The sequence below is a fragment of the Vicugna pacos genome, chromosome 3 (genome assembly GCF_048564905.1).
Source record: "Vicugna pacos chromosome 3, VicPac4, whole genome shotgun sequence".
NCBI classification, from domain to species: Eukaryota; Metazoa; Chordata; class Mammalia; order Artiodactyla; family Camelidae; genus Vicugna; species Vicugna pacos.
In genome coordinates this window covers 71,338,050-71,351,086 of record NC_132989.1, presented here as the reverse complement: position 1 = coordinate 71,351,086, position 13,037 = coordinate 71,338,050, and the positions used below count along the sequence as shown (strand labels likewise).

The window sequence follows — 13,037 nt, the reverse complement described above, 5'->3', positions numbered from 1 at the left end:
TCAATACCTCCTCTAAAAATAAATAAAACCAATTGCCTCCCCCAGCCAAAAAACAAACACACACACACACACACACACGCACGCACACAATATGTTATAAGCTTTAAATATGGGCAATTTTTTGTATGTCAGTTATATCACAATAAAGTTGGGGGGGAGGATTAAAAAAAAAAGACAACCCAATTTAAATATGGACAAAAGATTTGAATAGACGTTTTTCCAAAGAGGATATACAAGTGACCAATGTACACATGAAAAGATGCTCATCATCCTTAACCATTAAGGAAATGCAAATCAAAATGACAATTCCATGCCACTTTACATCACTAGGTTGCCTATAATCAAAAAGACAGATAAAAACAACTGTTGGCTCACAATGCAACACTTAAATGAAATATTTATATTATTTATATTTTCTGTGTATCTATATACCTTTCGAACAAAAAGAAGCACTTTATATCCTGTTTGCTTTTTCTTAAATAGTATATTTTCCATTGTCATTACATAGTCTCTGAAAACATTTTTTAAAAAAAAGTGTTGGCAAGGATGTGGAGAAATTGCTACCTGGTACATTGCTGGTGGGAATATAAAATGGTATAGTCACTTTGGAAAACGGTCTGACAGTTTCTCAAAAGGCAAAATTTAGAGTTACCATATCAACCCGGAATTCCACTCTTAGGAACATAACCAAGAGAAACAGAAACATGAAAAAAAAAAAAACCTTCATAGCAGCATTATTCATAATAGCAAAAGAGTAAAAACAACTCAAAAGTCCATCAACTGATGAATGAAAGACAATATTGGAAAAGCCATACAAGGGAATATTATTTGGCCATAAAAAGGAATGAAGTGCTCATTCATGCTGCAACATGGACGAAACGTGAAAACAGTATGCTAAGCCAAAGAAGCCATACACAAAACACTACTGATGGTATAACTGTATGATTTCATTTATATGAAACGTCCTGAACAGACAAATCTATAGAGACAGAAATCTGTAGACAGCTTAGTGGTCACCCAGGGCCAGGTACAGAGAGAACAGGAGGGGAGGGAACAGAGAGTGACTGCTAATGAGTATGGGGTTTCTTCTTGGGGTGATGGAAGTGATCTAAAATTGGCTATGGTGATAGTTGTATAATTCTGTGAATATACTAAAAAAGAACTGAATCGTATACTTTACATGGGTGAATTGTATGGTATGTGAACAAACCTCAATAAAGCTGTAAAAAATGTAAATAAAACAACATAAGAATTTATACATGTGGGGTGGGAAGGGATAAATTTGGGAGTTTGAGATCTACAAATGTTACCCACTATATATGAAAATAGATTTTTTTAAAGTTTCTTCTGTATAGCACAGGGAACTATGTTCAGTATCTTGTAATAACCTTTAATGAAAATGAATATGAAAACAAATGTATGTATGGATATGCATGACTGGGACACTGTGCTGTACACCAGAGACATTGTAACTGACTATACTTCAATTAAAACAACAACAAAAAAGCAGTAGAAAAAAATTTATACATGTGACTCAAGTAAACCATTTATAATCAGGTTTTTCATAGACACTCCCCAAACCTGCTCCTCCTCCAGCTGACTAATTTTTCAGTCAGTCTCACCACCATTCTACCAATTGCTCAGAGCAAAACACCCAGAACTCATCCCTGATTCTTCCTTCACAGCCCATGTACAATCCATCAGAAACATTACAGCAATAACTTCATATTTATCTCAAATATGAAGACTTCTATCCCCATTTCCTTGTTCAAGCCACCATCACCTCTCACCAGGGCTTTTCTGCAACAGCCTCTTAACTAAGTTAGCTCTTAACCCTGCCATCTCTCCTTCTGGTTTTCCACACAACAGGGCTACCTCTTTAAAAGGCCAATGAGAGTGTTACTCACACACAGGCTCAAGACCCTTCAACTGATTCCTGTCACCCACAGAACAAGACTAAGACTCTTCCCCTGGTGTACTAGGCCTGTCAGGATGTGGCCCTGCCTCTCTGAATCCCTTCGTCACTCACTCTCTCCACTCCGGCCACACTGGTCTCCCTGCTGTTTCTGAAACACTCTGAACTTGCTTCCGCCCCATGGCTTTTGCCTGTCTGTACTTTGCCAGAAAACCTCTCCTCTTGAAAATTCACCTATCTCATTATTCCCTCACTTCTTTAAGAGATGCTTCCCTTGACCATTTTGTTTAAAACAGTATCCCTCCAAACACAGATGAGGAAAAGGAATGCATCTTGACCACTCTGATCTGATATCCTACAACATTTTTCTCATTACTATGGGAGAACCAATCACACAGACACACCTCATGGTGTAAGTGACTGAAAAAACCTAATCCCTGACTGGACAGCTGTTGGCCAATGACAAGACTATAGAAGATGAAACACAAATATTTGGTGAACAGCTAACAGCCTCAGCTAACTTTCTGCTTTCTCTTATCTCCCAGTAGACTAACATTCTGAAAGTTACATTTGGTTATCTAAGGCTGTTGTCAGTAATTTATGGCCTCACATCAATACTCACAAATATATACTCATGTTACAGAATAGTTCTGACTGATCTCATTCAATTTTTAAAATTATACTGAATTCTGTGGCCCACATAAATGTGCACACCTCCTCAGGTGGTCCAACTTACATTCCTAACCATGTAGCTCTACTTACATGTCCTATAGGAACACTGAACTTCACATGTCAAACCTGAACTCAAGTATTACCAAGTCAACTCTTCCTTCTATTCCCAGTCTTAGTTACCAGCTTCCCACATAGACATCCACACCAAAACCCTCAAAATTCATCACTGGTTCCTCACCCTCTTTCAACACACAGAAGATGGAGTCACCCCACCCTGTCCATTCAGAAATCTCCCTCGACTCTGTTCCCTTCCCTATCCCTAGTGCCATTTCCCCAGTACTGGTCCTTCTTTCAGCAGAACTACTAAAATATCCCTTACTGACTTCCCTGACCTCAGAATACAATTTTCCTATCCATCAGCAAGTGCTACAAAAATTATCTCCCTAAAATATTTAATGATGTTGCCCCTACATAAAATTTTTGGACTTTTATCTTATTGGCAAGGAAGCTATCAAGCTCCAGTGTGGCATTTAAGACCCTTTAGAAGGGGACCTCCACCCTCACCTCTCCCCACTCTACACTCACTTTAGTCCCACCAGCTTGTTCAGGGTGCTGTCCCAAACACACCTTGAACTTTCATGACTCTGCCTTCTTTCATATATTCATATTCCATTCATATGTTTGCTAAGAACTTTCCTTTTCTTTCCTCTCTCTGCCTACTTACAGCTCACCTACCCTTATAAGTCACTTTTTTTTTATTTGAAGTATATTTGATTTACAATGTTGTGAAAGTCACTTTTAATATCACTTTCTCAGTGACACCTCCCTTTAGGCAAAATTAACTGCTCCATTCTTCAATGATCACTACTGTTAATACCACAAATATACTACTTATCAAACTGAACTGTGATTAGCTGGCTATAGTCCTCTGTTTTACCCACTAGATCTTTGGTGCTTTGAGGTTCTGACCCCACGAAGTCATCTTGTGTCTCCTCGGAGGATGAAGTCAGCCTTACCTCCCAATAAATAAAATCTTACTGGAGAGCGTATGCTTTTTAGAAGGGTAGAACTTTCCCAGAAAACTAAGTACCTATCTCATTTCCCCATGACAGATTTCAGGTAACCACAAAGGAATGTGGGAGTCCCCCAGGCCTTTGCTCACTTCCTTAAAAAAAGGATTATACCCAGACAGGCTCAGAGCCCTAGAATACAACTTCAACCCTTTTCCACACAAACCTGTGCTATGTTTTGCCTTTAGCTATACGTACTATCAGTCTTTACCATTTTATGATCTAGTTTTGTTATTCCTTAAAATATTCTTATACCAGAAGGGTCAGAAATCTGAATTTCAGTGAACAGAAAGTGAGTAATCTGCTTAAAAAAAGGAAGGAAGATGACAGATATAGCTCTCAGTAAAGTCAGAAAGTCAGAAGGAAAGCTAACCAGCAAATGAAGAGAAAAAACACTTCCACTATAAATTACTGCAAGTGGAGATTACAAAAACCAAAAATATGTCTCCTGGTATTGATCATAAATCCTTTTAGCAGTGAGTCAACAAACTGATTTTAAAGTACTTGTTGATTAGACAGTGCTTCCCCCATGTGGTTCTTTTACTGTGTTTTCCCAAACATTGAGTCTTCAGATTGGATCAAAGTGATTCACAGTTGAAGCCAAATAACAAGACATTTCCCAAATAGCACCTAATGATAGTGTTCTCAATTTTGTTTTCTTCTCAGCTTGTCTAAACTGAACTATACCTGATTTATACACATTTATATCTTTTGTATTTCTTGACATAGGACAGTTACAAAACTTTCACTAAATTAACAAGTGAGTGTCATGTTTTGGTTTTCATAACTGCATGAGATTTTTTTCATTAGCAGCTGAATTAGCATGGCTCTCCTTTCTAACCAACATCAACTTTATCTTCCTTATATTGAGTTTTTAACTTCCAAGAGCTCTAAGGACATTCTTTAAATATATCACTCTCAAGAATATAATAACTACTCTTACCTTCCAAACATATTAAGAGTTGTTTTGTTTGTTTTTGCATTGTTGGTCCCTTCCAAATTGCTTTTATTCTTTTTTTGTTCTGATTTCTTATCTTTCACATCAGGTTTCCCTAAGCTGTTTGTTCATAGTTAAGAATGAGACATTAAAAAGTTGATCAGTGTGCAAGGTGGGGATTGCTGACAATGAGCTGAGACCTTTTCCAGGGGAACCATTTATATTGGTATTTTTAGAATATTTTTTTTTCTTGGCCAAGTCAAATTCCTCAAAGTGTTTTGCTCATGTAACCATCAAATAATTTTGAAATACATACCATGTATTCGTACATCTTTGGTAACATCTAAAATTTCCAACTTAAGTTTCAATGATTACAAAGGATGTAATTTCTAGCATTTTATCAATATTCACTTTTAAACAACTATTTATTTTTAAATAATTTTAGACTTACAGAAAAGTTGCAAAAATATATAGTTTCCACATACCCTTCACCCAGATTCCCCTATTAACATCTTACATAGCCAAAATAGTATTATCAAAGCCAAGAAATAAACATTGATAAAATATTATTGACTAAACTATAGACATTATTCAAATTTCATCAGTTTTTCTACTAACATCCTTTTTCTGTTTCAGAATCCAGTCCAGGATTCCATACTGCATTTAGTTTAATGTCTGCTTAAACTCTGGTCTTTGATAACTCATCCTCTTTCCTTGCCTTTCATGATCTTGACACTTTTGGAGATTACTGATGAGTTATTTTGTAAAGTAGCCTTCAATTTGACTTTGTCTAATGTTTTCTCATGATAAAATTGAGGTGATGCATTTTGGGCAAAAAGACCACAGAAATGATGTTACGCCCTTCTCAGGACACCAAAAATCAAGGTCTCTGATGTTGATATGTCCTATTCCTGGTGATGTTAAACATGATCTATTAGTTAACATGGTGTCTGCCAGGATTCTTTATGTACATTTACCATTTTTCCCTTTTCAGTTAACAAAAGAAAAACAAAAACTATTACATCGCTCTTCTTTTAAATGTATCAGATGGACCCTAAAAACTATTACTAGTTTGATTTGGTAACTGTCATCAACTGAACAAATTATTCCTTTACTACTGAACTAACCATTCCTTAACACTCAGAAAGTTTACATTGTTCCTTTTTACCCTTGAACTTCTATTATATTTAAAATACAGACTGTTATCCTGATGTAATATTTTTATACTTTATATGCTAATTATCTAATCATTCTCTGCAAAACAATCTGTATATAAATTTTAAAAATTTCTTATGATCATAAGATTCTAAGTACCAATCCAAAAGCAACTTTTGAGTTATCATTATACTTAATATTAGTATATGATGGATCAAAACACAAGTATATTACACATTTGAAAAACTTACTGAAAGTACATCTCTTAATGAAACTGATGGAGCTTACCTTGGTTTTTTTTTTTCCAGTTTATGAGTCTATGAATAAATCTTGCTTACTACCAGAATCAGACAAGGTTCAGCATTAATCTTGTTCTTATTTTTTATTTTTAATGGATAAGTCTTTATTAACAGTAAAAGGGACCAGAAAATCTTGTTACAGTGATGTTACTCAATATTTTTATACATCAAGGCTATTTCTATGTTCCAACTAAAAACAGCCTGTTACTGATTTGTTAGATAATTTAAAAATCATAAATAAGTGATATCATTAAGGTTTTTATTCAACTATAAATGTATTTAATAAGGATTTTATCTTTTTGCTACTGGTACAGTTTTTTCCTGATATGTACATTAGGAATATTTCTATCACAAAGTGTTTCAGTATTTTTTGGACAGTTTTTCCAAAATATTTTATGCTTAGGTTTTCTTTGTATAAAAAGTACTTCCGGACTGAATTAGATGGCTATGACTCAAAGGCTAGCATAAGCACGTCTAATTCCATTGTTCTCTGGTAGATGAGAGCCAGAGCTGAGAGCGGGAAAGAACTGAAATAAATAGTAAGGATGTAAGGCAATTAGTAAAGCATGGGAGGTGCTGACAGTGGGAGACAAGTAGCATTTGGAAGCTCGAGCATACAAGACTGAGTTAACCACCAGAACAAGCAAAAATAGAAGCCAGGTCCCAGAGGAGAGGAGGAGCCCCAAGTACACATAAAACAAAGAGGAGCCCACTCCCGGAATCAAATACTAACTAGTAATACTGAAAGGGGAACGTTGCTATGCCCTTTACTCACTGTATGTCTTTCATCTACAGAAGCTCTAAATAAAAAAGTATAAACTCATATGGGCTCCGAACGTTGATGAGCTAGTTTCAGGTAGAAAGTCCACCTGGAGCCAGTGTGAGCAGCAAAAAGCCTCCAATTCCCATAGGAATTATCTTGTATAAAATAAAGCATCAGATATTTAAACCATAGTCTGGCCTCAAACTTATTAAAATATTTTTTAATTTTTTTAACATTTTTTAATTGAGTTATAGTTATTAAAACATTTTAAAACCAATAAAGTGATGCCTTTTATGCAATGCAGCACTATGCTTCCATTTAACAAACATTATTATTCTGCCTCTGTATGGTGGTATCTTTCCGGAGTTACATAAATTATTGGTTCTATTTCAAATTTATATAGGAATAAAACAGCATATTACAGGAGAATTAAAGTACCTACTAAACAGTAAACCCATTTAATACTATAGATCACAGGTTTTTTTTTACTCTTGAGAAAAAGTGACCTTCCTTTTATTGACTCTATGTACTAATTCTCATCATAAATGTATCCTAATTATGTAATTAAGGTATCAGTCACAAATGTCCTTCAATATAGCAGTGAATCTGGTATGATCTTAGACTGGTTCTGACCAGAAGAGCTTCATTTGAAAGGTTTGAAATGTAAAAAAAGACTGAAGAATAATGTGAAAGGTCTTTTGGTCAAGGTACAGAACAAGGCTGACTTTGCTACATGGTGGTTGTAAGGCGGGGGGTATGCGTGTGCACGGAGTAAGCAGGTTTCCTCTTTCTGGCTCCAGTGGCTCCAGTGAGCTGAATGGACAGGAAAACTGGTAAAGGGAGATGCAGCTGCACTCGTCTTTTAGGAACAGGGTACAGTTGAGCTTCAGGATCAGAAATTCAAACTTTACAGGACTGACTATTTCAAAAAAGCTCTTTAGATTCTCTAAACATATTAAAGTACTTTGTTTTTCATGGTAATTAGCAAAGCTGCCTTTAATATGTCAGGCTGAGTCAGCTGCACTGAAAGAAAAAGGCAAGGCATTTGGTCCACAGGTAGACAGGAGATTTAAAAGAAGCCACTAACAGATAGCAGCAGGAATCAAAGTAAAACAAGGGCTTCTAAATAAAGGGAAAGACGTCGGAAGGAAAGCAGACAGACAAATCTGAGGCTCAACATACAATTCTCTTTCCACGTATGTGGAAAAATCTTCCCCTCTGTGAAAGGTTTATTTTAATTTTCTTTTCAAAAGACTTTCCTAACAATCCTCACTTATATAGAATCACAGTACTCCCAAGAAATACTGAGTAAAATCATCTCAATTTGTACTCTAGAGATTCATTTAAAAGGGACAGTGACACAGTTGGGGTCCAAAAAGTGGGTTTCCGTAATACATATTTTAAATAACTTTTAAAGACTCACCTGTAGGCTTAACTGAATAAAACCCAATGGCCTCTCCTTTCTTCCACAGAATCTTAGCATAATCAGTACTGCTATGACACAGGAATGGGATCTCATTCCTCTCCATTTCCTGCTTTCTATAAATAATTCGATTCAGAACATAGAGAACCACTCTCTCCCCGAGAGTTCTCACCTACAAAGAGAGTCAGACACCAGGCACAACAGTTACAATACGCAGCAATTCAGAGATGCAGTCTACCTTGCTCCCTGCTTCCATACCTCATACTGAAGTTCACAGCACTTTGAATACATTCAAAATGATTTGTAAACCATTTTATGATCACAAAATGAGACGAGTCATTCATACCAATAACAATTCATTTCTATAGACACAAGTTATGCATGGAATAATGCCTCTCAGCAAATTCTAAAACAGGCAAAACAGGCTTCCAATATACCAAGCCCCAGCATCTCCTCTTTAACACTCGGTGTTTTCTTTCTGCTTCCAGCTGCCCAGATCACAATCTCTAACTGCTGACCCCACCATCTCTAGTGCTTCAACTCTTTTTCACCCCATTCCAACCTAAACATTAAAAAAAAGAAAGGAAGGAAGGAAAGGGAGACCCTTTGTGTTATACCCTAAAGACTTTAATAACAATTATCTCATTTGATGAGCAAAGCCATAATTATGCTCTTGGGAAAGGAATCGGTCTCATCTTTTCCAGGTAAATGTTTATTTATCAATTATGTCTCTGCTGTCTAACTATAAGGAATTCCCGTCTACCCGCAACACACATACACACATAGCCCTCTGCCAGACCAGATGAGCAATGACAGTGGCACCAGGATGTCTGGTGACTTGAGGCAATCACAGAATGGAAACAGAGCCTCACTTCCTACATGCGGTCCTACAGAAGACCCCGTTACCAACTATCTGACATTGAACAGTGGGGTTTTCCGCATAGACACCTTTTACTGCTGAAAATAAGAGTCTACCCGTGAAATCTATTTTTCTCCCAAGTCTCCTTACAGAAAAACAAGAGTCTTCTTTAAGGAGGTAAAGGGAGAGAAAAAGCATACACAACTCCTCAAAAACCTCCCTGAGAGGGGATCTGTAATACCAAACACCGCATGAAATAAAAAAGCTCGCTAGCTTACAAGGCAGCCCATGCCTTCCTTGAATGGCTCTGACCAGGATAAAACTCCTCATACTGAGCTGAAATCTCATTCCCAAAGACTATACTTTGATATTCTGGAGCCACAGTCTACAGATATTTGAAGACTGACATGAGATTCCTCTAAATTTCATATCAAAGCTAAACACAGGAAAAGACTAATCCAAAATGATCTGGGGTGCTCCTGCCTTTCCAGTCCTCTCCCCTGAAATTACCCCAGAGCTGTAACATCTCTCTTCAGGCTGGGCACACAGATATTACAAATATAAGCACTGAAGAGACTGAAAGCTAATGGGGCTTTTCTGCGTAAATGTTAAGGTTTTTATTAGCTTTCTTGCTTACCTTGATTTTTATTTCTAATTAACTAAGCCCAACCTTTCTCATGTGTGCTGCTGTTTTAGTTTGGTCTTCATGCTGTACACGTACAGCTAGTTTTTTGAACCCAAGGATCTGACTTCACCTAGTCACTTATTTTCATCGTGTTAGTTCTTTCTCTTTGCTTCCTAAATCTGCCTTTACAGATTAGTTCTCCCATTCAGCACTGTGGCACGCAGAACTGATAAGCACGCCACCTATGTCTTCCTCTAAGTAACTGATAAAATGGTGACTGGGACAGGACAAAGGACTGTTTCACAGCATGCTGTTGAGGACCTCTCTCCCATTCCACTGTCTGAAACGACTGAACAGACTACCCAAAATGGCCCTACTTATAAGCAAGTTTCCTGGTCTCTCCTAGAGATGGAGAACCGAAGCGACCACACAGAGAGAATGAGCTTTCTCCCATCCAAAAGGAAACTCAGCAACTGATGCTGATGTGAGTAACTACCCCTCAGCTAAACCACAGGTACTCATTCTCCGCGCCACCTCGCACCCCCATTCGCAGACACTTTTAGAACCACATAAAACTGAGGAAGCCCAAACTGAGTGCCAATTTCACAACAACAATGAAACTCTAAGGGCTAATATCACCTGCTAACACTGAAGTGGAGAAGAGCTCAATAACTTCAAAAACTATCACTGTTTGTGGGAAACATATCATGAAATAAAAGCCTCATAAGAAACACTTCTAAAATTACACGATCTTGTTACCTGCTTAAGCCCCTCTCTAGAAGGGACAGATGTTTTCACAATATCATCAATAGCCCACCACTGATCAGCAAGGTAAAGGGCCACAGCTAAAAGAGAATACATGATTATTAACAGTTAAGTCTTAAAGTAAACAATATTACCATTTGGTAAGGTTTATACAGATATGCTTAAATATACCTATACTTTACAATACAATGTGGCCCCATTTATACCATTTTTATTTTATTTTACTCACTAAACATTTAATTATAAGCAAATGAGCATTATATTTTCCTAAATTTACAGTTTGAAGAAGTTTTTTTTTAATTCCTTCATGTACCTATTTGTAACAAATTTCTAATTGTTTGAAGAAAAATCCATCAGTGTATAAAGATTAAGCAAAATAGAGACCTGTGAGTGAGTCCTCAGGAGCAAAAAGAGCAAGAATTTTCTGGGTCTGATCTCCACCATAAAGAGGTACAAAGCCTACATTTGACAGGCTAATAGGAATCTGCAATGACAATTGATTAAAGATTAGTGAAGAGTCAGTAAAGAAAATATCAGACAAAAACACCACACTTCTACCAAAATTTTTAACATACATTAACTCTAAATAATTTCATTTCATAGGCGATATTTGCAGTCTCAAAAAAAAAAGAGTAATTTAGATAGACTTCATTTCTGCAGGAATTTTATTATCTTGCAAAAAAAAAAAAAAGAAAGTCTATTTCAATAAATACTCCTGTACTCTAGCTATTCATCTGAATAGCAACAAAAGCATGATATGATCACTAACATTGTTAAACAACTTTATTATCTGTTATTTAGACTACTTGAGGAGGAAAAATTCCATTTTCTAGTAAAAGATACCAGGACAAATTCATTTTTCCAGTGAGATATATGCAATAGTTTAAAATTTTTCTGCCTTCATTAATCTGACACTAATTCCCTATTTACACACAATATTACAATTCAGGGAATTGTAAAATATTGATGCTGGGAGAAACTTTGAAGAATCCTTTAAAATAAATATCATTTTCCAGAAGAAAACTCCAGAAGAAAAGGCATAGAGAGGTTAGAGAATTTGTCTATCATCAAATTCACACTAGAATTCTAATAATTTCAAGTCTAAGGATCTTTCTATCAAATACATCTCAGCTTACTAATTACAGCTTATTTTAATACTTTGGGGAAAGGAAGATTTGTGATTAAAAAAATGTGTAATTTACTGTTTTGCTTAATTTTTTAATTAAAAAATTTCTAAAACTACAAATTCCAAATCTAAAGGAAACGAGTTAGCTTAAATATGGTAACCAGTCTTAGCAAAACTGGTAAACTACTTAGATATAATTTTAAAGGCACAACACAAATAATAAGCAATAGCCTATAGTTTGTCTTTTTAAAACTTGGTCATGCTTTTTTACCAACTAATCAATATTTATCCTCTCTACTGAAGTCTTCTGATAAAAATTTCGGAAGTGATTAGCTAACACTTTAAAATGATAATAAAATTATATTGATTTCATGTATAAACTCAATTGAAAAGATTGATAAAAATCACTGCAGGACACCTTACCGTAATATTGAGAAGAGAAAAACACTCAGGATTTTCAGGGTCTCCACACCTTAGATCTGACATGTAATCTTCAGCAGAATTTTCCAATTCCTCGTGACTGCAATTATCCAGCATATCCACAGGGAATGCCATCCTCTTTAACAAACAACAGGGGACAAAATGTTTCAGAATATGAAATGCTATCTTCTTTAACTCACAGAAAAAACTTTTTATTGTACTAGTGCAGCATTTTATTGTAAGGAGACTTCTTTTTTACTATGCCAAGGTAGACTACAACTTGAGCCTGCTGATTTAAATGTATGTCAAAAAGAAAACTTTAAAGCACTCATATGTATTAAAAACCAGCAATGAAATAAGAATTAATGCCCACACACATATGGTCAATTAATATGACAAAGGAGGCAAGAATATACAATGGAGAAAAGACAGTCTCTTCAATAAGTGGTGCTGGGAAAACTAGGCAGCTACATGTAGAAGAATGAAATTAGAACATTTTCTCATGCCACTTACAAAAATAAACTCCAGATGGATTAAAGACCTAAATGTAAGAACTAAAACCATAAAACTCCTGGAAGAAAACATATGCAGAAAACTCTTTGACATAAATAGAAGCAGTATTTTTTGGATCTGTCTCCTAAGACAAAGGAAACAAAAGCAAAAGTAAACAAGTGGGACCTAATTAAATTGAAAGGCTTTTGCCCAGCAAAGGAAACCATCAACAAAATGAAGGGACAACCTACTAGGAGGAAAATATTTGCAAATGATATGACCAATAAAGGGTTAATATGCAAACTACATAAACAGCTCATACAACTCAGTAAAAAGAAAAAAAAATTAAAATATGGGCAGAAGACCCAAATAGACATTTTTCCAAAGAAGACACACAGATGGCCAACAGGCACATAAAAAGATGCTCAACACAGCTAATCATCAGAGAAATCCAAGTCAAAATCACGAGATATCGCCCCAACACCCGTCAGAATGTCTATAATTAAAAAAGACCAC

General features: G+C 35.9%; 1 protein-coding gene across 6 annotated transcripts in view; it reads right to left on the bottom strand.

The window, feature by feature from the left end:
• FAM169A (family with sequence similarity 169 member A) overlaps positions 1 to 13,037 on the bottom strand; it is an 85,045-nt gene that overhangs the window by 29,222 nt on the left and 42,786 nt on the right. For all 6 annotated transcript variants that reach the window (XM_072958506.1, XM_006197582.4, XM_072958505.1 and 3 more), the window contains exons 2-5: positions 12,033 to 12,167; positions 10,868 to 10,967; positions 10,478 to 10,563; positions 8,235 to 8,406 (exon numbers count right to left, since the gene is read on the bottom strand). In XM_072958506.1, coding sequence (XP_072814607.1) covers positions 8,235 to 8,406; positions 10,478 to 10,563; positions 10,868 to 10,967; positions 12,033 to 12,164 — 490 coding nt within the window. In that variant the 5' untranslated portion in view covers positions 12,165 to 12,167. The remainder of the gene's footprint in view (positions 1 to 8,234; positions 8,407 to 10,477; positions 10,564 to 10,867; positions 10,968 to 12,032; positions 12,168 to 13,037) is intronic.